General features: G+C 39.8%; 1 protein-coding gene across 1 annotated transcript; it reads right to left on the bottom strand.

Moving 5' to 3' along the window:
* Positions 1–25: 25 nt before the first annotated feature.
* On the bottom strand, positions 26–1,535 carry LOC111905980 (uncharacterized). The gene is made up of 2 exons (XM_023901714.1): positions 1,305–1,535; positions 26–687 (listed from the first exon to the last, which is right to left on the bottom strand). The coding sequence occupies exons 1-2, from the start codon at positions 1,387–1,389 to the stop codon at positions 101–103; spliced, it is 672 nt and encodes a 223-aa protein (XP_023757482.1). The 5' UTR covers positions 1,390–1,535; the 3' UTR covers positions 26–100.
* Positions 1,536–20,744: the final 19,209 nt, after the last annotated feature.

Raw genomic sequence — 20,744 nt, 5'->3', positions numbered from 1 at the left:
ATTATTCGCAAAGTAATAAACAATATGAATCAAAAGAATTTTTCATTGATCATCAACAGACAAACATCACGAAGAGAAAATTCTCCAAGACTTGGCATTTTCAAAAGAACCCAGTACTACTTAATACAAAAATACAAAAAATCAACATCCAAACAAAACTACCATTTCTCCCTCCCGAGCTACAAGAACTCCCGCTCCCACTATAACACCCTTCCTTCTGTTCAATCCCTTTGCCAAGATCTTCAAGGACAAATGTCGAATTTCTCTCGTTGCTTCCAAACAAAGCACACCATAAGTAGGGGCCTTTATGTCTTTTTGCACGGATAATCCCGACTCCAACTTCCCTATGTGTTCTATTTCTTAAAATCGACAGTGTTCCATTATTGTGTACAAGAACATTCTGGAAGGCTTCCGGGGGGTCTAGATGTTTCTGGTGACACCCCACGATGAGTCCTGAGATGGTGCCAAATGTCGGAAGCTCGACCCCACAATTTGGAGCGAATATTTCTGTGAAATCGTCTTCGGAAGGTTTACAGTTGACTGTGTTGACTTGACTGCAGTTGAATCGGCATTCCTTTATGTATTGCATGGCCATGCAGCCGAGACCCGGGCTGTTGTTTAGTTGGGGAAGTCTTTTTGATGTTCGGTTTTTGTTAATCAAGTCAACAAGATCGTTTGCTTGATTTCCTGTAATATCAAGAATTGTTATATAAATTGATTAAAAATTTATAAAATGTTGACTTATTATTGGAATATTTGGTTTTCAAGGAGTGTCGGATGGATTGATGGTTTGTTTGTTTACCTTAGCATCTTACTTTATTTCTCTTATAACTTATTACAGTATTTTACTTCTAATTTCTTTTATTAGGATATATTAATTTCAAAAATCTACCAGATGATAGCATTTTACTATCCTTTAACCAATTACATCATTGCACATTTTTTTTAAAAAAATTTGGATTAAATTACTATAATTGGGTAGATTTTTTAAGGTACATTAAATAGTAGGAACAAATGAAAGTAAGAAGCTTTGATAAACAAATGAATGGAAGTACTTCCATATGCAACAACTTATTGCAAACTTCTCCAAATCTAATTTTCTAGATCTTAAACAGAAAAAGAAAACCATATACCGATTTTTGGAAACAGATTATAAGCATTTCTTTTGACCGAACCACAACCAATAAATCTAAACCTAATTCCCAAAAAAAACATATTTTTTTACAAATTTTTACTAGGAAACAAACGTATACAAAACCCACAATAATAAAAGCAAATGTGAGAAGAAATCAAGAGAAATTTACCATGATTCTTGGAGGAAACAACGGCAACAAGTAGAAGAAACCCTAGAGCAATTATCCATTCAAAACAATAAATTCTCTTCACCATCTTCGAAATTTCCACCCAGTAATAAAAGCCCTACTCAGGCTAAATGGAACTCCATACAAGGAAGTAGAAAAGAGAGGCAGATGAGGTCAAGGAAAAGGAGGCCTTTACACCGTTTATCCAATGCAAAATGGGGTTTAAAGAAAAAGAGCGACATGATTGAGGTTACTTGAGGGTTTTGGGGACAAAAAAGTGGAAGATGTGGGTCCAGATAGCCGTTGTACATGCGGGGGATTTTGACAATTTTGTCAAGTGGAGCTAATGATCTAATCTTATGTTACATGTTTAAATCGTAAATAAGTTATTAAATGTTTAAAGTAAGATACTTTATAAGATTAATCATTAAAATTATCAAAATGAGTAGGCTCACTCATAAAATAAATACGTTTAAATATGTTTTTATAAAAAAATATGAATTTTGTAAATTAAATTAAGTAATATATTTTTTTTTGTCGAAGTTCTTATGGATGATCTTCACTGCAAATTTTTTTTCTATCAACCATGTTTTTTTATGAAATTATATTATAATTATCTGTGAAAATAAATTTTTTAAAGAGAAAACATGTTACAAAATAGATGATTAGTTTAATGATAACTGCTAAAAAAGTAACTTCTCAGTAGAACCACTTCTCATTTTACCTTTTTAGTGGTGAACCTTCTATTTATACAAAGAAAACACCGACTTAAATAGAAATATGGTTAATATGTTGGTAATGCATAATTTTATCTCTCGAACTAAAAATACAATTGATTTTTGTGTGTGTGTGCGTTTCCTTTTGGTAAAAAGAAACTATCCATATTTCATACATAGAAAATGTAAACTAAAAGACAATTACAGTTTGCATTTATGACATAAATGGTCCAAAAAAAGTTACTCACCATTCATGTGAACCTTAAACGTATCATTTATGATTTAGTGGCCTTATTTACTACTCACAAATCGCATCCATATTCTTCATCCAAGCTCTCTTTGTCATCTTTGCATCTAAAGTTTTCAAAAAAATTCATTCAAACTTGCAAAAAAGTGACTTCAAAACTTTAGATTATCCCCATTTACAACATCGTTGAAGACACTCGTGCTGTTTTGTGGAAAAATATTAAGTTTAAGGAATGGATATCATGGATATAAAACAAGTTCAGCTATTTACACGGCCTTATATCTCTATAATCCACATAGTTCATGTAAAGTGTATGTTCCATATGGACCATACAAACTTTTCACACTTTAAAAGAATAAGAAGACCCATTCACAAAGTGCTTTGTACCTATCATGATTAGAACATGGTTTATCACTTGAGTGAGTGACATGATGTTCACCAAGTTACCACATCTTTATAGGTTACAACTTTGGTTGTCCGACCATGGGATGCCCTAACTATTTTGTAGATTTTCCTTAGAAACATTATGTTTTTGTGAAAATTTCTTTTATCTTTGTAGACTACAACATGGAGGGATATTAGTGTTAGTGTATATATATGTATCATTATATCATATCATCATATCATATAATATCATATCATATCATCATACTATACTATAAAAGAATCATTTTTTCCTTTGATCACATCCATTTGAAACTTCCAACTCTTCATATTTTCACAAAATATACTTAATTTATTAATGGGTTGTAACACCCATAAAATTCAAGCCAATTTAAAACTTTTCAAAACATTTAAAACCAACAGTTATTACAGATTTGTTTTCAAAATAGTCTATATCAGAGTTTTCCCAGAAACATAAACAAAACATGTGGAGTTGTACGATCATTCATTCGCCTAGTCACGATCCCCTGATGTACCTGAAACAATAAACTAAAACCGTAAGCCCGATAGCTTAGCGAGCTTGTCACACCCCAAAACCGGTAACGGCGGAATACGTTTCGGGGTGGAGGACTTCATGTACAGTATCATCACAAATGTATAATAGTAAAAACAAGAAGCATGCAACCATTTCATTTACATAGTGAGTTTAATTACAAGTGCGTTCTGTAATGTTCATCAAACACCAAAAGTAATACAAAAATAAGAGATGGATCTTGTATGCTCCACCTTCTACAAAATGTTACACCTGTACCTGTCTATCTTTGACCTGAGGATACAAGTTATTTTGAAAACGAGTATCAGCATAAAGCTGGTGAGTTCATAAAAGTTTAGTGTAAATTTTAGTATAAAATGTATTAGTACAGATAGTGTGAAAAGCTGCAGTTTACATTCGTAGGTAGTAGAAAACTCTAGAAAATCCTATATTTTCCAGAAAATACCTTGTAAGTGAAAGCCTTTAAGTTGCATGTACTTATCTTCATTTAAAACCATTTTTTGTAAGGTATATTAGTGAGTCACCAATAGGTAGTGTAATAAGAAAAGTTATGCCTGATATCGGTAATAGTGGGGTGAACTCCCATAAGAAATAGATACTTATTTACTTCGGGATTTTAACTTATTCTTTAGTGTTAGTATTTTAGTGTGAATATAGTGTATTCCTTGTATGCTACTGATAGTGTGAGTAATAGAGTACCCCATGACCTTCCCGGTCATGCATAGTGTAGAGAAGTAGCGGCATCCCTGGGCCTGCACGGCTCAGACTGAGGTTAACAGTCGGGATGTAATAGTGTCTGCCCCATATAGATCTATACATGTAGTGTCGTCTTCCTGTTGGAAAACTCTGGGCATAGTATGTAGCGAATAGCGTATCTCGTAGTGAGTTAGTGTGTTATCCCCTGATTAGTGCTTTCTCTTGTATTATAATGTAGTAGTCTTTTGTATAGCTCGTAGTGAGTTCTCTTGCTAGTGTGTCGTCTCGTAATAGTGTGTATTATAGTAGGTAAAGTAGTGGCAGTAACGAGTAGTAGTGGCCTTAACTATACCCATTATAGTTAACTTAGTGTATATGGTTCTTGGTATTTTAGTAGTATAGGCATCGAATGAAATGAAAATACTCGTATCCAACACCAATATACATGATATATAATTAAGAATTCAACGACAGTCGGACAGATAACAACTACCCTAAGCCCACAATCAAACAAGAATAGGAAGTAAGGCGAGCTATCGGTCCTAAGTCCTTCAAGTCTTACTTATATAAATATATTAGAGTGGTTACATTTTTATAAGAAAACAAATTTAATAAAGTCTTGTCAATAGGGAACATTTAGAAAATAGTTTATTTATTCAAAATAGTTTTGAAAACGCAAAGTTCTTTTATAAGGCATAGTGATAAATCACATATGATTTGAGTTACGGATAGTGAATCACATGTGATTAATTTTCATAAATATGTATATTTGACTTGTATCCCCCCCCCCCCTAAAACATATAAAAACATTTGAAAGGTTCATTAAAGGGGTATGAACTCACAGTTTATCGTAGGGTTCGAGTGTCAACGAATGCCCTGAATGCCAATGGTCCCTATAAAGCATGTGATGACACATAATTGGGTTAGAACTAGGGTGTTTCATGCTTAAACATGATGGAAAAACATTCTTAGGGCTCGGAATTACTGAGTATAAGTGTCTCATGATCCATACTTAGTGATTCATGCAAGTATAGGGCCAAAAGTGGGCATTTGAGTGAGTGCAAGGCCTTGAAACTTAGTGTGCGGCCAGAAGGGTGTGTGCGGCCGTTCAGAGTGTGTGTGCGGCCGTATACAGGGGTGTGCGGCCGTACACGCCTCTTGTGAGTCCATATTAAGTGTTTGCTCTTCACACTAAGGAGATTTGAATGTGTGCTGCCCTCTTCATGAAGGTGTGCGGCCGTACACCTTCAAGGGACTATGAATATGATGAACATGATGAGTTTTAAGGTTTGGGACTCAAGTGTTTACCCCTAATAAGCTTGAAGATGATCTAGTTCACAATATGAAGCCTTCAAGGTGTTCTTGGTTGACGATTTTAGAGAGAAGAAGTAGAGAGAGAGAGAGAGTAAGGAGTATCCAAATGAAAGAATGAAGAAGGTATCCAACTATATATAGGTTTGGGTGTGAGGCTAGAGGGTGTGCGGTTGGGTGTGCGGCCGCACACATGGGTGTGTGGCCGTACACATAAAAGTGTGGCCGCACACACCTCTTTTGGTGTGTTTGGTCCGATTCCATGATGCAAAGCACTTTCCAACACTTCCTAAGACCCATAGTTAGACTATATTATGTCCAAAACATGCATTTGGAACCACAAGATTTACATAGGATGAAAGTTTTGGGTTGTCACATTATCCCCTCGTTAGAGGGAATTTCGTCCCGAAATTTAGAATTCCTACAGAGGGTAGTTACAGAACTATTAGGCAAAAAGATGGGGATATTTGAGTTTCATTTGATCCTCGCGCTCCCAAGTGAATTCCGGTCCCCGCTTGGCGTTCCACCGAACCTTCACAATTGGGATGCGGCTTTGTTTTGTTCATTTCACTTCTCGATCCATAATTTCCGCAGGCTCTTCCACAAAGTTGAGGTTTTTATTGACCTCAATCTCGTCGAGGGGAATCACGAGAGTTTCGTCGGATAGACATTTCTTCAAGTTCGAGATGTGGAAGGTAGGATGTATGTTACTTAGCTCGAGGGGTAAGTTGAGTTTGTAAGCTACAGGGCCGATTCTAGCAAGAATCTCGAAAGGCCCTATGTACCTTGGGTTCAGCTTTCCACGCTTTCCGAAGCGTATCGTGCCCTTCCAGGGCGAGACCTTCAAAAGGACTCGGTCTCCTACCTGAAACTCCAAGGGTTTTCTTCGTTTGTCCGCGTAGCTTTTCTGTCGATCCCTATCGGCTTTTAATCGTTCACGAATATGTACAATCTTCTCGGTCATTTCTCGAATGATCTCCGGACCAGTGAGAGTGTTGTTAGGAACTCGTCCTTTAGCCAACTGAGTGTCACCCACCTCAGCCCAGCACAGAGGGGATCTGCACTTTCGACCGTAGAGGACTTCGAATGGAGCTGCCTTGATGCTCGTATGATAACTATTATTGTAGGAAAATTCTACAAGAGGTAAGTGTGTATCCCACGATTTACCGAATTCGATCACACAAGCTCGCAGCATGTCTTCTAAAGTTTGAATCGTTCTCTCACTTTTCCCGTCAGTCTGCGGATGGTAGGCCGTACTCATATCCAGCCTCGTCCCTAGTGCTTTTTGTAGTGATTGCCAAAATCTCGATGTAAACCTACTATCTCTATCTGAGATAATAGATATAGGGACGCCATGCAGGCATACTATCTCCTTAAGGTATGTTCTTGTGAGCTTCTCCATCTTGTCTGTTTCTCTGATGGGTAGGAAGTGTGCGGACTTGGTCAATCTGTCAACGATGACCCAAATGGTATCCAACCCACCCGTTGTCTTGGGCAGCTTGGTTATAAAATCCATTGTGATCCGTTCCCACTTCCATTCCGGTATCTCCGGTTGTTGGAGGAGACCTGATGGTTTCTGGTATTCGACCTTGACCTTCGCGCAAGTAAGGCACTTACTCACGAAGGTAGTTATCTCAACTTTCATGTTAGGCCACCAGTATAGCTTTTTGAGATCCAGATACATCTTATCCGAACCTGGGTGGACAGAGTATCGAGTGTTGTGAGCTTCCTTCATGACTAAATCTCTGAAACCTCCGTGGCGTGGTGTCCAGAATCAGTCCATAAGGTAGTAAGCTCCGTCACCTTTGATCTCCAAATTTTTATCCATTCCGCGCAGGGATTCTCCCGTCACATTCTCAGGCTTTAATGCTTCAAGTTGAGCCTCCTTGATCTGTGCGGATAGATGCGATTGGATAGTCATTGCTAATGACTTGGTTCTTTGACCTGAATACTCTTTCCTACTCAGGGCGTCTGCTACCACGTTGGCTTTCTCCGCGTGATATCGAATTTCGCAGTCGTAATCGTTGAGTAGCTCAACCCATCGGCGTTGTCTCATGTTGAGCTCTTTCTGGTTCAATATGTGTTGGAGGCTTTTATGGTCAGTATACACTACACTCTTCGTCCCATACAAGTAGTGTCTCCAGATTTTTAGTGCGAAGACGACCGCTCCTAGTTCGAGGTCGTGTGTAGTGTAGTTCACCTCATGTGTCTTTAGCTGTCTTGAGGCATAAGCGATGACTTTACCTCGTTGCATCAAGACAAAGCCGAGTCCCTGATTCGATGCATCACAGTATACCACGAAGTCTTCGGTTCCTTCGGGAAGGGATAATACTGGTGCAGTGCATAGGGCTCGCTTCAGGGTCTGGAATGCCTTCTCCTGTTTCTCTTCCCAGTCGAAGGATACGCCCTTCTGTGTCAACATAGTGAGAGGTTTCGCAATCCGAGAGAAGTTTTGGATGAATCTGCGGTAGTAGCCAGCAAGGCTTAGAAATTGACGAATCTCCGTAGGTGTCTTCGGTGCTGACCAGTTCTCAATAGCTTTAATTTTGGAGGGATCCACGTGGATTCCTTATTTACTAACCACGTGTCCTAAGAATACAACTTTTCGGATCCAAAACTCGCACTTAGAGAACTTTGCATATAACTTCTCTGATCGCAGTGTTTCCAGGACTCGTCGTAGGTGATCCTTATGTTCTTCCTCGCTCTGAGAGTAAGCGAGTATATCATCAATAAAGACGATGAAGAATTAATCTAGATACGAAAGACATACCCTATTCATTAAGTCCATGAATACTGTGGGAGCGTTAGTCAATCCAAAGGGCATCACTACGAACTCGAAGTGCCCGTAACGGGTTTGAAAAGCTGTCTTCGGAACATCTTCCTCAAGCACCCGTAACTGGTGATACCCGGACCGAAGATCAATCTTGGAGAAATAACTCGCTCCTTGTAGTTGGTTGAATAGGTCGTTGATACGAGGGAGAGGGTAGCGATTTTTGACAGTGAGTTTGTTGAGTTCCCTATAATTGATGCACATACGGAACGATCCGTCTTTCTTCTTTATGAACAAGACCGGAGCTCCCCAGGGTGAGAAGCTTGGTCTTATAAAGCCCTTACTGAGCAGCTCGTTAAGTTGACCGGATAGTTCTTGCATCTCTGCAAGCGCTAAACGATAGGGCGACTTAGTTACGGGGGTAGCTCCCGGGATTAGGTCAATTCTGAACTCAACCTGACGTTTGGGAGGTAGACCCGGAAGGTCCTCCGGAAAGACATCGGGGAAATTGCATACAACGGGAATGTCTTTCGGATCTTTCGTTTTCTGGCTAGTGTCAACAACGTGAGCAAGAAAGGCGCGGTATTCCTTACGCAAGTATTTCTGAGCCTGAATACTGGAGATGATACGTAGGTTCGTACCGGGTTTATCTCCATAGATCAATAGAGTTTCGTGGTTCGGAAGATTCAGGCGAATGGCTTTGTCAAAGCATAGGATATCGGCACGATGGAGACTCAACCAGTCCATACCGACAATGACATCGAAATTCTTGATAGAAACTGGTATGAGATCGATTGGAAATGAGTGATCATCTAACGTGAGGGTACAACCTATGTAGATTTTGTTTGAGTTTTCGGTCTTCCCGTTAGCCATCTCTACGACGAATGTTTCTTTTAGTGGTTGAGGGGATTGTTTGAGTAAGTGTTTAAAGTTTTGGTTTATGAAGCTTCTTTCTGCACCACTATCGAATAAGGCACAGGCATAAGAGTTGTTGAGAAGAAACGTACCCGTGACTACTGTGGGATCCGCTACCGCCTCGCTGTGACCAATAGCGAGTAGCCTTCCTGTTCCCCCAGCATTCGCAGCCTTCGGACAGTTCTTCTTGAAATGACCAACTTCATCGCAGCCATAACACGTCGGGGTCACTCCCGAACCGGAAACTTGCGAGATAGGTTTGGGAGGGACCTTACAGAATCGCACAGTATGGCCCTTCCGACCGCAGTTGGAACACTGCAATTCACGGCAGGGGCCGTTGTGGTGGAAAGGGCACTTGGGACACTTGGATAGATTCCCACTATAAGCTTTTGGTGGTGCAAGAGTGGTTGGAGTAGTGGCAGCATGGACTGCCACAATTTGCTGGTCCTTGGAGGAAGTTTGAGTTTTCTTGCCTTTCTTTTTATCCCATCGCTTCCTCTTTCTGTCAGATGAATCGGGTGGTGCAGTGGTAGTTGTGGTTGTTGTTGCTGGAGTGGAAGAGACTTCATGGTTGATTAGACTCTAGGCCAATTCCTTGGCACTGTCGAAGGTGGTAGGGCGTGAGGCTAGAACGTTTCCTTGATACGGAGGCATTAAACACCATATGTATCGTTCAATCTTCTTGCTTTCAGAAGGGATCATGTTGGGACACATAGCCGCCAAGTCGCAGAACCTGGCCGTGTAAGCTATTATGTCGGTCCCTACCATCTTGAGGTTCCAGAGTTCCTCCTCAAGTTTCTGAATTTCACCCCTCGGGCAGTATTCCTTTCTCATGAGATCCTTTAGAGTGTCCCAGCCCATGGCATTGGCTGTGACCAAGGAAAGTGCATTGACATGGCCGTTCCACCATGTTAAAGCCCTGTTAGTGAGGGTGGCAGTAGCGAACTTGATTTTGCTCTCTTCGGGGCAAGAGCACATTTCGAATACAACTTCGGTTCTTTCGAACCATTGGGATAATGCCAAAATTCCTCCAGTACCATCGAAGAAAGTAGGTTTACAGTTCATGAAGTCCTTATAAGTGCATCCCCGCACTCTTTGATGGACTTCACCAAATCTAGAGTTACCACCGCTCGCGTCCCCGGAGTTCATTTGAGCCATGGCTGCTGTCACAGCCGCAGTCACAGCTGTTTGGAAGAGCACTGGGTCGAACTGCGGAGGAGGAGGTGGTGGAGAAGAGGTTTGAGTTGCTGGTCTTCCTCTACTTGGACGCTTTCGTGGAGGCATCTTTCACTGGAAGACCATAGAAATGATAGCAATAGTAAGAGTCTATTGCGAACATGAATAGAGTGTTTCATGGATTAAATCGACATAATCCAAGATCAGAATGAGAGTCATAGCAATAGAGTAGTCAACTGCCAATATACTGGTATAAATGATGTAGTACAAGTTCATGAAAATTGACCTAATAGTAAGTCTTACATCAAACCATAGGGAAAAATGTTGGCAGTTTAGAGGTCTAGTTAAGGTACTTTTAATTTAGGAATGTTTATAAACAAGAGATCTACGGAACCTAGAGGGGAAAGGCTAGTCCTTTAAACAAAAGAGTGAGGTACTAGACGTCTTCTACTGGCAACGGTTACTTGTTGGGCGAACCCTCAGATCCGCTATCTGACGTATAACTTCTTGAAGGCGTCGTTCATGAGTCCTTTGACGTGCTCGGAGTTCCCTAACTTCGGCTCGGGATGCAGCCAGCTGATGCTGCAGAGCCTCGTTGGTCCTCCTTGTCCTGTCCATGGCTTCTTCGAGTTGGCGAATGCGAATCGTGTTGAGATTTGATTTGGCATCCACTTCTACAACTCGACCAATGGCTGCTTGACCCAGCTCGACATTCCTGGCAATTCTCCGGACCATGATGGGCAGAACTCGGTCCGCTGATCCTCCGTCGCTTAGGTTGTAGAAGCTTCGGTCTCTGTTGTAGGGTAAAGGCTGGCCTTGCTCCTCGCTCCATCAATGCAAGGATATGGCCCACATAGGGGTGGGACCCTGAAATACCGGACGGGGGTTGGGGTTTGGAGCTTCAGGAGGTTGGTTGTTAACTTCTGGTTCAGAGCTGGAACTATCCAAGAAGCCTTCAGCATGATGATCATCCAAAGGGATCGGGTGATCATTATCTGACTCCTCATCGAGCCATCCTCCATTGCCCTGGTTTGGATAGTACGGATCGCCGGGTAGGTGGAAGCCAGCCATGCTATCTATACGAGAAAGGGGAAAAGAAGATTAATAGACGTACTAACCTAAATTACTTATAAGATGAATCGTTACTAGTCGACCCAATACTTGCGTAGTGCATACCAATTACATGCAACCGAAGCAAGATAGTCCTTCAAATAAGTAACCCTAACTCTAGATCCCCAATCAAACAAGAACAGGAAATGAAGCAAAGGCTACAGATTCTGAGTCTATAGCGCCCTAGTCACATGTAACCGTGGTGTATTCACTTAGCAACTATTGTCCTACCAGTAACGACCCTTTTAGTTATCACATATGTATGTTTTAGAGATACAAAATACTCCTATAGTATTCTTATGCTAGCGGTATTATGGTAGTGTTGGTAAGTTTTAGACTTGTTGCAACATCACAACCAAGCTTAGGCACATGCTAGTCACTCTCATGAAAATGTGGTTGATTAGGCTACATTCCCCCAAATGTGACTATATGTCTCTAAGCCTAATTACGCTATCCAACAATCTTAATACTTTTGTTCTGTTCTAGGGTGATACTGACTCCTGTGTTTTATACGTATATATATACTTTGTTAAATCTTTTAGATAATTAACAGTATATATTCTTGGTCAGAGTGTTTTAGTCCCGAAGTGTTTATAGTTCGTATATCTTTTATAGGTTGATATATTTGATTCACAATAAACAATGCTCTGATACCAATCTATCACACCCCAAAACCGGTAACGGCGGAATACGTTTCGGGGTGGAGGACTTCATGTACAGTATCATCACAATTGTATAATAGTAAAAACAAGAAGCATGCAACCATTTCATTTACATAGTGAGTTTAATTACAAGTGTGTTCTGTAATGTTCATCAAACACCAAAAGTAATACAAAAATAAGAGATGGATCTTGTATGCTCCACCTTCTACAAAATGCTGCACCTGTACCTGTCTATCTTTGACCTGAGGATACAAGTTATTTTGAAAACGAGTATCAGCATAAAGCTGGTGAGTTCATAAGAGTTTAGTGTAAATTTTAGTATAAAATGTATTAGTACAGATAGTGTGAAAAGTTGCAGTTTACATTCGTAGGTAGTAGAAAACTCTAGAAAATCCTATATTTTCCAGAAAATACCTTGTAAGTGAAAGCCTTTAAGTTGCATGTACTTATCTTCATTTAAAAACATTTGTTGTAAGGTATATTAGTGAGTCACCAATAGGTAGTGTAATAAGAAAAGTTATGCCTAATATCGGTAATAGTGGGGCGAACTCCCATAAGAAATAGATACTTATTTACTTCGGGATTTTAACTTATTATTTAGTGTTAGTATTTTAGTGTGAATGTAGTGTATTCCTTGTATGCTACTGATAGTGTGAGTAATAGAGTACCCCATGACCTTCCCGGTCATGCATAGTGTAGAGAAGTAGCGGCATCCCTGGGCCTGCACGGCTCGGACTGAGGTTAACAGTCGGGATGTAATAGTGTCTGCCCCGTATAGATCTATACATGTAGTGTCGTCTTCCTGTTGGAAAACTTTGGGCATAGTATGTAGCGAATAGCGTATCTCGTAGTGAGTTAGTGTGTTATCCCCTGATTAGGGCTTTCTCTTGTATTATAGTGTAGTAGTCTTTTGTATAGCTCGTAGTGAGTTCTCTTGCTAGTGTGTCGTCTCGTAATAGTGTGTATTGTAGTAGGTAAAGTAGTGGCAGTAACGAGTAGTAGTGGCCTTAACTATACCCATTATAGTTAACTTAGTGTATATGGTTCTTGGTATTTTAGTAGTATAGGCATCGAATGAAATGAAAATACTCGTATCCAACACCAATATACATGATATATAATTAAGAATTCAACGACAGTCGGACAGATAACAACTACCCTAAGCCCACAATCAAACAAGAACAGGAAGTAAGGCGAGCTATCGGTCCTAAGTCCTTCAAGTCTTACTTATATAAATATATTAGAGTGGTTACATTTTTATAAGAACACAAATTTAATAAAGTCTTGTCAACAGGGAACATTTAGAAAATAGTTTATTTATTCAAAATAGTTTTGAAAACGCAAAGTTCTTTTATAAGGCATAGTGATAAATCACATATGATTTGAGTTACGGATAGTGAATCACATGTGATTAATTTTCATAAATATGTATATTTGACTTGTATCCCCCCCCCCCTAAAACATATAAAAACATTTGAAAGGTTTATTAAAGGGGTATGAACTCACAGTTTATCGTAGGGTTCGAGTGTCAACGAATGCCCTGAATGCCAATGGTCCCTATAAAGCATGTGATGACACATATTTGGGTTAGAACTAGGGTGTTTCATGCTTAAACATGATGGAAAAACATTCTTAGGGCTCAGAATTACTATGTATAAGTGTCTCATGATCCATACTTAGTGATTCATGCAAGTATAGGGCCAAAAGTGGGCATTTGAGTGAGTGCAAGGCCTTGAAACTTAGTGTGCGTCTGAGGTGTGCGGCCAGAAGGGTGTGTGAGGCTGCACACAAGTGTGTGCGGCCGTTCAGAGTGTGTGTGCGGCCGTATACAGGAGTGTGCGGCCGTACACTCCTCTTGTGAGTCCATATTAAGTGTTTGCTCTTCACACTAAGGAGATTTGAATGTGTGCTGCCCTCTTCATGAAGGTGTACACCTTCAAGGGACTATGAATATGATGAACATGATGAGTTTTAAGGTTTGGGACTCAAGTGTTTACCCCTAATAAGCTTGAAGATGATCTAGTTCACAATATGAAGCCTTCAAGGTGTTCTTGGTTGACGATTTTAGAGAGAAGAAGTAGAGAGAAAGAGAGAGTAAGGAGTATCCAAATGAAAGAATGAAGAAGGTATCCAACTATATATAGGTTTGGGTGTGAGGCTAGAGGGTGTGCGGTTGGGTGTGCGGCCGCACACATGGGTGTGTGTCCGTACACACAAAAGTGTGGCCGCACACACCTCCTTTGGTGTGTTTGATCCAATTCCATGATGCAAAGCACTTTCCAACACTTCCTAAGACCCATAGTCAGACTATATTATGTCCAAAACACGCATTTGGAACCACAAGATTTACATAGGATGAAAGTTTCGGGTTGTCACAGAGCTCCCCCAAAATACCGATATACTGCACATAACACATATACGAATAACAACATATACTGGGTCCACAACTTTACAAACTGGATTACCCCTTCGGCCCACAGTGTGAGTCTGGATTGCCTTCCTGGCCCATAGCTCACATCTGGATTGCCACTGAGCCCACAGTACGAGTCTCCCTCAGCTCATATCTGGAATGCTCCCGGGTTTGTCATTTACCGCATGGAGTAGTATCACCTCAACCCATCTCACATAATATGTCGACATATAACACAACTAATACACATACAGATAATCACATGATACTACAGGTAGTCCTACAGATCTACCTAACTGGCATAGCAACTAACATGCAACACTAACTCATACTCAACATACTACCAACTGCTAGGAAATCATATCCAATGGGCCAACATTGGTGCCTTAGACCCCTTAGTATAGTGAGGATAACTCACCTCACACTGTCGACTCGAAGATAAACTCAAACTCTCAGATCGCCGGCACAAACTCCACCACCTATATCCACCATAGAACCATGCTTGTAAATTTCCAATTTTCCCAAAATGTCCCCAGAAGTCAACTGGTCAACCCTTGGTCAAATTCAAAGTCATCGGTCAAGGTCAACAGTCCATGTCGACCTCAACTCGTCGAGTACCCTCAGCTACTCGCCGAGTTCCTTGCATAACTCGTCAAATCGCCAAGTCACTTGAGTGACTCGTCGAGTTCCGAAGGTTTGCGGCCATAACTCCTTGGTTGACTCGTTGAGTTTCCCCTCTCAACTCGCCAAGTTCATACATGTCCAAAGGTTGGGAAAACTCTAGCCGACTCACCGAGTTCACCATGCAACTCGCCGAGTCCCTTTAGTCCTTCATCCATACAGATGCTTTTTAAGCCATGCTAAGGTTCCATATTGTAGATCCAGCTTCCCAAGGCATGTTTATCACGTAAAGTTGCAAACTTTACGTGCATGCAAAGCTCTAAAGTCTCAAAATGACAAAACCAAGCTTGAAAAGAAGTCTCACACTTGAGGGAAGGTCCGTACTTGAATGCTAAGCGATGATCGTGAGGAGTGTGTCTAATAAATATTAGGTAATACACCTGAATGGACACAACACTAGCTAATTTAAGTAAGATGCCTAAAATGTTTTTATATGCTAAATGATTTGTGATGCTTTATGCTATCGTTTGATTGGATCTATGGTCTGTTGACGACTGGATCTGGAAATTTTATGTGTTCAGATTTCTAAACGTTTAAATACGGTATTAGAACTGGCATGTAACTTTTCGGAGTAATAAGGAGGATTATGCGTCTAAACATTCTCTCTATATATATTCTCGTCTCAATACACTAAACGCGTGCTTCCGTGAACATAGCATCATGGTGAAGACTCGTAGAGAATTGAGTAAATGGAGGAAATGTTGGCTTATGATAGTTAATGACACCTATTAGAAGATATCGTAAGAGTTGTATCTTGCCTTTAGAATATGTTTGATAAAACAAAGTACATTCAGAGGAGTATGGTACGTCTGAAGTACACCTTCGATTGGCGGGATGATGGAACAATTGGTGTAATTCTTGAAGTTGTCCCATCGTATGGTGTTTCCAACACCAACCGAGTTGAAACAAAATTGATGATTGAAGATACGCATAGAAGAAGTCCTAGTAGAGTCTAGGAAAATTTTATGATTGTTTGGACACATTCGTATGTGTTAAAATTGTTTTTGATAATAACTTGGAAAAACCGCGAGACAATACTTGGGACGAGTACGAGTAGGTGTGAATGGTAGTAGAGGCCTATACTACCGGAAGCACAAGAGTCACACTTGGATCAAGGAAAGTCACAAGGTTACCAAGAAGCTAGTAATTGATTCCGCTTTATTCAAGTATGTCGTTACCATCGTTTCGGTAATGGCCGAGAAGATGATTGCTATTCCGACCCTAGAGGTCATATCATATCAAGTCCAACTAAGATGAGTGTGTTACATGGTTCAGAGAACCAAGATCGATGTAGCATCTGACTCAAGCCATACAATTGAAGTGAAAGATAATCGAAGAGATCAATAGGAGTATCACGATCATTGTTGAAATATGAAACTTGTAGCTAGAAGTGCTACATGCTAGAATGCGATTATATCACATTAGAACATGAAGGAAGGTATAGTCAGTTCTGGAATTTGACTCTAGGAGACCCGAGTCTAAGAGTTTCAACATACGATGACAGGTCATTAGAACGAGACCCGTCGATATATTGTAGAAATCTAAGAACTTATTCTTAAGTTGTTAAGCAGAAGAAGGAGTCTCCAGTAAGGATCAAGATTGTGACTTGAAGGTCATAGTTTGGAGTATAACATAATTTAGAGAGTGGGTGCAAGATCGAAGTTACGGTTATTACCTAGATGAAGAAATAACATATGGAATCATTATACAAGCCCTGTTTCATTGATGATTCTGGGACGTAATCTTCTTAAGGGGGAGATAATTGTAACACCCGCAGATTTGGGCTAGTCAATTTAGAGACAATGAACGTCAAAAATGAGTTTTTGATGGAAAATTATTTAGAAGGATTAATCTTAACCCAGTCAACTCTAACCCAATCAACAACTATCAAACCACCCAGAACTTAAATATGTTTATAATTATAAATATTATCATAAATGGAAGACTTCTTGAATTATCAATATGATATATTTAATTTGTTTGATACAGTGTTAAATGCATAACCTAAATTAATATGGTTTCCACCCAAATCCTTACCTGAGTTGAGCTGAAGTCAGATAGCTTGAAGAAATAATGGTGCTTTCTGTGTGGACGATACGACCTACCAACATGGGTTTGATGTACAGACTTTGTATGGTGAGTGTTACTATAACTTTCGAAACTTAAATTTTTTGAAATTTCACACAATATGCTAACTACATTCCATATTTTTTTTGTTTGGGAAAGTTGATCATCCTACTTTGTTCACGATTGAACTTCACCATGGTGGAAAGTTCATACCTTTTCCAAATATTAGATATGTGTTGTGGGAAGTTACGTATATTCATTTATTATTATTATTATTATTATTGTTGTTGTTGTTGTTGTTGTTTTTATTAATATTAGTGTGTGTGTGTGTATATATATATATATATATATATATATATATATATATATATATATATATATATATATATATATATATATATATATATGAGTTTTTAGTGCATGAACTCGACACCATGATGCTAGAAGAGAGGGGAGGTGTGACAACCCAAAGTTTATCCCGTTACATTACCCCGTTACCGTTAACGGAATATTCCATTTTATAAAAGTTCCGTTAATTAGAGGTCGCCAAATAAATAAATGTGTTATTTATTTAAATTATATGTCGTTAACGTCGTGATAAAAGAAATAAAGACACTTACCTTACATTTCCATTTAATTAGAAAAAAGTTAGTTTTATTATTACAACCACTAAATCGGGTGCGACCAAAAGCCCCGTATAACGACAGTATCGGGTAGAATCCCATTGAGCTCCAACTCCAACCCATATATAAGGGGGAATGGACTTCATTCCACCCCTTTACTCTCTCTCTCTCTAAACTCTCTCTCATACAAGCCCGATTTCGCCTCAAATCCGCAACCAAACGCTTCCCAATTGTAAGTCCCCTTACCCTAGTTTGTTCTAAACATTATGGATTGTTGTTATAGCCCAGAAATCGACCATTTAAGTTGTGGAAAAGGAGTTTACGGCCTTAGAGCCTCCTTAGGCCGTAAACCCCTTAAATGAGGCCAAAATGACCCAAATTTGTCCCTTTGAGCCTAGGAACCAATTAAGGATTTAGCCTAGGAGTGTTTGAAGCATAAAACAATTAGTTTTAGGGCATAAAAGAGAGTTTACGGCCCAAGCACATGCTTAGGCCGTAAACACCTCAAACCCTTGCAAAAATGCCCCAAAAGCACTCCCAAACCACCCTTAGGCTTAAGACATAAATTAGGGACATGCTATTTGGGTTTAGAACATTCAAACACAAGGAAATATGGGGTAAAATGGATTTTATGGCCCAAGCAAGTTACTAGGCCGTAAACACCCCCAAACCTCACCAAATGATGGTTTTAATCCCCCCCAAGTGGCCTCATACTTCATTATAAATCACTAGAATTGAACCAAGGGCCTTAAACTTCAATAAAACCAAAGGGATAGGAGTTCACGGCCGTGAACTCCTATAGGGGTGGTTCATGGGCCGTAAACTCCCATTTAATGCCCAATTGGTGCCCTAAACTCCCCATTTGACTTGGAAAAATGATTAGGAATTTACCCTCTACCACTTAAGCCCTTAAAACACCAAAAGAAAGAGTGTATAGGAGCTTACGACCGTAAGATCCCTTGCTTAGGGCCGTAAACTCCTCAAAGGGTCCATTTGATGCTTTAAACCCATTCACACATTTGATATTTGAGTCTAGCAAAATTCCACGATTGATATGAGACCTTTTAGCACCCTAGAACACCCTCACCATGAGTTTACGGCCGGAAACTCATGGGGAGTAGTCCCAGGGCCATAAACACCCTATGGAGAGTTTACTCTTGGAGAGTAAACTCCATTCCTAAGTCATTCATGCCCTTAAATGTTACCCGGGACACCCCAAACACTTAACCAAAGTGTTTTCCACTCCTAAGAGTGCGTATACTTGTTTAATTGGTATTATATATACTAATTGTATGTAAACATATGTTATCATATGTTAATAGGTCACTAAGTGTGTCCAAGTCTTTACTTGACACCGAGCACCCAACCGGCGCCTTCGCCGGATCTACTTACACCAGGTGAGTTCATACCCCTGAATGAACCTTTTGTATGTTTTTACATGTTTTATAGGGGGGAATACAAGTTAAACATGTCAGTTATCATATCAATCACATGTGATTGATAACCCGCATGCACAAGGATTTACCACACTGTAAACTGTTTTACCGAGTAGGATACTATAAATGGTTTTCTAAAATGTTTTCACTTGTTCAAGCTCTTACTTATACTGTTTTATCAAAGTTCATTTTTAAACTGGTTTATGAAAGGTTTCCAAAGAAATTCTAAAGGTTTACAAACTTATTTTACCGAAGAATACCAGGTTGTGATTTTCTTAAGTATAAAGGTTTTTCCAAGGTTTTCATCAAAGTTCTCTTTCATGTCGTATACTTTTACTTTTACTTGTCAGATACCGCTGCTTCGCTTTTACCTAGTTTAAACTCCTACTCGATAACGTTTTCACTTCGTGATACACTTATATTTGGAAACGCTTATACTTCACGATTCGATTATTCCACACTGTACACTTATACTTCACGACTCCGATATTCCACACTGTACGCTTATACTTCACGACTCGGATATTCCACACTGTACGCTTATACTTCACAAGTCGGTTATTCCACACTGTACACTTATACTTCACGATTCGGTTATTCCACACGATTTGGTTATACTTCACGATATGATTCCACTTGTTACACACTCAAGCGTAGTTAGATGTATGTCTGTGCTTGTATAGATGCATATAAATAATGATTGAAGGACTTAGGAAGGCTTGTCTGCCCTATTTCCTTTTCTTCGTTGAGATGTGGTCTGGTGGGATCGGATGTCCATCCGAATGTCGTTTGATCATTAATTATATATTATGTACACAAGCATAGACATACATGTTTACATTAGTCAGTTCTGTTAAGAGTCTCTACCACCAGTTCAACACTTACATTGGAAACCCTCTACCCACTATTTGGGATGCATCTTCGGGACACCGCCTTCTCCGTCGTCTAGTCGGTAACCAGAGTCTCCTGTAGGGAGAGCGGACATTGTGTGTATAGATCTATACGGGATTGACACCCCCGCACCCTGACTGCTAACTACAGTCCACGGCCTACCAAGCCAAGGGGTGACAAATGTCATATTCTCTAGACGCTTGTAGGGCGTCAAGTACTCTAGTGTCGGTTAGTATGGTTACGAGTATCCCAGGTTACCTTATAATTCATGGCCTTAAGGTAATGGTTTTTCACCAGCAATTTACACTGTATGCTGGAACCCACTCTCGGAGTCACACTGTTTTAGACCTTGCTAGACGTATCATTCATTTGATACTGTCTGGGGTCTGTATTCACTGTATTTCACTATTTTAGACCTTGCTAGACGTATCATTCAATTGATACTGTCTGGGGTCTGTGTTCACTGTTTTAGACCTTGCTAGATGTACCTTTTATTTGGTACCATCTGGGGTCTGTGTCTCTTTCTGTTAGACTGAGCCAAGCGTGTCGTTTATTCGATACTCTCCTAGAGTCTATGATTCCTTTTGCCTTAGTCACCAGTCCTCACTACTGAGGCATATGTTATTTTCCCTGATTCCTCTTGCTTTCTTTAATAATCAAATTATGTAATTTGATAATGATAGCGATTAAGGGAAAAACTACCTTTTTACCACATAACTCCGTCCAGTCTTGGTAGAAGACTGCTTTTATTAAAGAAAATATAGGATTTTCTGGAAAAGACACTAATGTAATAGA

Source organism: Lactuca sativa, chromosome 7 (assembly GCF_002870075.4).
Source record: "Lactuca sativa cultivar Salinas chromosome 7, Lsat_Salinas_v11, whole genome shotgun sequence".
Taxonomy (NCBI): domain Eukaryota; kingdom Viridiplantae; phylum Streptophyta; class Magnoliopsida; order Asterales; family Asteraceae; genus Lactuca; species Lactuca sativa.
This window is presented reverse-complemented; position numbering and strand designations above follow the sequence as displayed.